Below are 4,976 nucleotides of genomic sequence, written 5' to 3'. Positions count from 1 at the left end.
TTTTTTTTTTTGTTTTGTTTTTTTTAAAAGAAGGGTTTTTAAGCCTTTTTCAAAAGCATCCACAGTCTGTGGTGCCCTCAGGTGGTCAGGGAGAGTGTTCCACAGACTGGGAAAGGGTGTGCCAGAGGTTGGCAACATATTTAACATGTTTCCAACATCACGGTTTTATTACACTTTTATGTCAGGGAGCTTTTTGGGACCCGGATGTCATTTTTTTTCCTACTGGATGTCCCTCACAGCCATGTCTTTTTTTTCTTCCTCTCGCAGGCCACTAAGCCTTTAATAGATTTTATTTGTAAAAGCACTTTACATTGAGCAAATAACCTCAAAGTGCTACAGTGCATTTAAAACCCCCCCAAAAAACAACAACGCTAGAACCACAAATAGCTGGCCCCAATAAGTAAAATAAATAGCAAAAAAAATAAAATAAAAACTAGAACAGCCTAATAGCTAGAACTAGCACACATATACCTAAATTTTTTTTTTTATTTTTTTAATTTTTTTAAAGAAGGGTTTTTAAGCCATTTTTAAAAGCATCCACGGTCTGTGGTGCCCTCAGGGGGTAAGGGAGAGCGTTCCACAGACTGGGAAAGGGTGGCCACTAAGCCTTTAATAGATTTTATTTGTAAAAAGCAGTTTACATTGCGCAAACAACCTCAAAGTGCTACAGTGCATTTAAAAAAACAACAAAAAACAACAACGTTAGAACCACAAATAGCTGCCCCCAATAAGTAAAATAAATAGTAAAAATAAATAAAATAAAATAAAACTAGAACAGCCTAATAGCTAGAATTAGCACACACATATATAAAAAAAAGGCTTTTTTTTAAATATTTTTTTTTTTAAAGAAGGGTTTTTAAGCCTTTTTTAAAACATCCACAGTCTGTGGTGCCCTCAGGTGGTCAGGGAGAGCGTTCCACAGACTGGGAAAGGGTGTGCTAGATATTTAAAACGCTTCCAATATCATGGTTTCATTACACTTTTATCTCAGGGAGCTTTTTGGGACCTGGATGTCATTTTTTTCCTACTGGATGTCCCTCACAGCCATGTCTTTTTTCCCCCTCTCGCAGGCCACTAAGCATTTAATAGATTTTATTTGTAAAATAAATTTACGTTGAGAAAACAACCTCAAAGTGCTACAGTGCATTTAAAAAAATAAAAATAAACAACAACGCTAGAACCACAAATAGCTGCCCCCAAAAAGTAAAATAAATAGTAAACAAATAAAAAAATAAACCTAAAACAGCCTAATAGCTAGAACTAGCACACATGTATCTAAAAAAAACTTCTTTTTTTTAAAAGAAGGGTTTTTAAGCCTTTTTCAAAAGCATCCACAGTCTGTGGTGCCCTCAGATGGTCAGGGAGAGTGTTCCACAGACTGTGAAAGGGTGTGCCAGAGGTTGGCAACATATTTAACATGTTTCCAACATCACGGTTTTATTACACTTTTATGTCAGGGAGCTTTTTGGGACCCGGATGTCATTTTTTTTCCTACTGGATGTCCCTCACAGCCGTGTCTTTTTTTTCTTCCTCTCGCAGGCCACTAAGCCTTTAATAGATTTTATTTGTAAAAAGCAGTTTACATTGAGCAAAAAACCTCAAAGTGCTAGAGTGCATTTAAAAACAAAACAAAAAACAACAACGCTAGAACCGCAAATAGCTGCCCCCAATAAGTAAAATAAATAGTAAAAAAATAAAATAAAAACTAGAACAGCCTAATAGCTAGAACTAGCACACATATATCTAAGAAAATTTTGTTTTTTTTGTTTTTTTTTAAAGAAGGGGTTTTAAGCCTTTTTTAAAAGCATCCACAGTCTGCGGACTGGGAAAGGGTGTGCTAGATATTTAAAACGTTTCCAATATCATGGTTTCATTACACTTTTATCTCAGGGAGCTTTTTGGGACCTTGGATGTCATTTTTTTTCCTACTGGATGTCCCTCACAGCCATGTCTTTTTTCCCCCTCTTGCAGGCCACTAAGCCTTTAATACATTTTATTTGTAAAATAAATTTACGTTGAGCAAACAACCTCAAAGTGCTACAGTGCATTTAAAAAACCCCAAAAAAGAACAACGTTAGAACCACAAATAGCTGCCCCCAATAAGTAAAATAAATAGCCAAAAAAATAAAATAAAAACTAGAACAGCCTAATAGCTAGAACTAGCACACATATATCTAAGAAAATTTTTTTTTTTTTTTTTTTAAAGAAGGGGTTTTAAGCCTTTTTTTAAAAGCATCCACAGTCTGCGGTGCCCTCAGGGGGTAAGGGAGAACATTCCACAGACTGGGAAAGGGTGGCCACTAAGCCTTTAATAGATTTTATTTGTAAAAAGCAGTTTACATTGAGCAAACAACCTCAAAGTGCTACAGTGCATTTAAAAAAACAACAAAAAACAACAACGTTAGAACCACAAATAGCTGCCCCCAATAAGTAAAATAAATAGTAAAAAATAAATAAAATAAAATAAAAGTAGAACAGCCTAATAGCTAGAATTAGCACACACATATATAAAAAAAGGCTTTTTATTTTATTTTTATTTTTTTTAAAGAAGGGTTTTTAAGCCTTTTTTTAAAAAACATCCACAGTCTGTGGTGCCCTCAGGTGGTCAGGGAGAGCGTTCCACAGACTGGGAAAGGGTGTGCTAGATATTTAAAATGTTTCCAATATCATGGTTTCATTACACTTTTATCTCAGGGAGCTTTTTGGGAACTTGGATGTCATTTTTTTTCTACTGGATGTCCCTCACAGCCATGTCTTTTTTTTCTTCCTCTCGCAGGCCACTAAGCCTTTATTAGATTTTATTTGTAAAAAGCACTTTACATTGAGCAAAAAACCTCAAAGTGTTACAGTGCATTTAAAAAAAAAAACAAAAAACAACAACGCTAGAACCGCAAATAGCTGTAAAATAAATAGTAAAAAAATAATTTAAAAAAAATAGCTAGAACTAGCACACATATATCTAAAAAAAGACTTAATTTTTTAAATTATTTTTTTATTTTTTAAAAGAAGGGTTTTTAAGCCTTTTTTAAAACATCCACAGTCTGTGGTGCCCTCAGGTGGTCAGGGAGAGTGTTCCACAGACTGGGAAAGGGTGTGCCAGAGGTTGGCAACATATTTAAAACCTTTCCAATATCATGGCTTTATTACACTTTTATCTCAGGGAGCTTTTTGGTACCTTGGATGTCATTTTTTTCCTACTGGATGTCCCTCACCGCCATGTCTTTTTTTCTTCCCCCCTCTCGCAGGTTGAGCATCGTCTCACTTTCGTGGCTCATCTCCTGCAGGAGGTGCAGGATCTGTTTGACCATGAAAACATTTCTTCTGCATCCTGGGATGAAACAACGCTGGAGCACTTTCTCGCAGTCGTCTACAGGGAGAGAGATGACCTGCAGGACTGCGTAAGTGGAATAGAAGTAGTACTTGTACATGCAAGTATAGTACTTGTACACGCAAGTAGTACTTGTACATGCAAGTAGAGTACTTGTACATGCAAGTATAGTACTTGTACATGCAAGTAGAGTACTTGTACATGCAAGTAGTACTTGTACATGCAAGTATAGTACTTGTACATGCAAGTATAGTACTTGTACATGCAAGTAGTACTTGTACATGCAAGTATAGTACTTGTACATGCAAGTATAGTACTTGTACATGCAAGTATAGTACTTGTACATGCAAGTATAGTACTTGTACATGCAAGTATAGTACTTGTACATGCAAGTAGAGTACTTGTACATGCAAGTATAGTACTTGTACATGCAAGTATAGTACTTGTACATGCAAGTATAGTACTTGTACATGCAAGTATAGTACTTGTACATGCAAGTATAGTACTTGTACATGCAAGTATAGTACTTGTACATGCAAGTATAGTACTTGTACATGCAAGTATAGTACTTGTACATGCAAGTATAGTACTTGTACATGCAAGTAGTACTTGTACATGCAAGTATAGTACTTGTACATGCAAGTATAGTACTTGTACATGCAAGTATAGTACTTGTACATGCAAGTATAGTACTTGTACATGCAAGTAGAGTACTTGTACATGCAAGTATAGTACTTGTACACGCAAGTAGTACTTGTACATGCAAGTAGTACTTGTACATGCAAGTATAGTACTTGTACATGCAAGTATAGTACTTGTACATGCAAGTATAGTACTTGTACATGCAAGTATAGTACTTGTACATGCAAGTATAGTACTTGTACATGCAAGTATAGTACTTGTACATGCAAGTATAGTACTTGTACATGCAAGTATAGTACTTGTACATGCAAGTAGTACTTGTACATGCAAGTATAGTACTTGTACATGCAAGTATAGTACTTGTACATGCAAGTATAGTACTTGTACATGCAAGTATAGTACTTGTACATGCAAGTATAGTACTTGTACATGCAAGGCCCAGGTGAAAATGACTTGAATGACATCATCCCTGTGTTAGATCGCACTGATGGACGAGCTACACAACAGGAGTGGGAAGAAGAGCAAACAACAACCTCTGCGAGAGTATTTCAAGGAACTGTCACGCATGGTTCTGGAAGAAAAGGTGGGTCCTTGTTTACATTCAGCGCACACACGAATAATAATAATAATAATAATAATAATAATAATAATAATGTTTGCAGGAGTACAGTGCGGAGGCCTGGGAGATGATCAGGAAGGAAGTCAAGTCACATCTTTTCCGTGCCACCCAGCTCTTCCCATCCAGCCATTTAATTTAACTACAAAGCAAATGTATTTTCTTGTATTTATATCTATTTAAAAAAAAAAGTTTTTAATATATTTATTTATTTGTATTTATTTGTATTTATAGAAATAAATGTATATATTTTATTACTTGTGCAATAAAAACATTTTTTTATGCAAAATATGTATTTTTCCGTTTTTGTTGACTGGCCAAACTTTAGATACACACCACAAGAGAAGGATTATTTTAGTGCAGGGGTCAGCAACCTTTTTGAAAGCAAGA

The 4,976-nt window shown here is 35.3% G+C and overlaps 1 protein-coding gene across 1 annotated transcript in view; it reads left to right on the top strand.

The window, feature by feature from the left end:
* Nucleotides 1-4,728, top strand: part of ifnphi1 (interferon phi 1) — a 5,630-nt gene extending 902 nt beyond the window's left edge. The window contains exons 3-5 of the mRNA XM_062057523.1: nucleotides 3,165-3,413; nucleotides 4,491-4,553; nucleotides 4,633-4,728. Coding sequence (XP_061913507.1) covers nucleotides 3,165-3,413; nucleotides 4,491-4,553; nucleotides 4,633-4,728 — 408 coding nt within the window. The remainder of the gene's footprint in view (nucleotides 1-3,164; nucleotides 3,414-4,490; nucleotides 4,554-4,632) is intronic.
* The last annotated feature ends 248 nt before the right edge of the window (nucleotides 4,729-4,976 follow it).

The sequence above is a fragment of the Entelurus aequoreus genome, linkage group LG08, assembly GCF_033978785.1.
Source record: "Entelurus aequoreus isolate RoL-2023_Sb linkage group LG08, RoL_Eaeq_v1.1, whole genome shotgun sequence".
Lineage (NCBI taxonomy): Eukaryota > Metazoa > Chordata > Actinopteri > Syngnathiformes > Syngnathidae > Entelurus > Entelurus aequoreus.
Note: the sequence above shows the minus strand (reverse complement) of the source record. Positions and strands in the feature narration are given on the sequence as shown.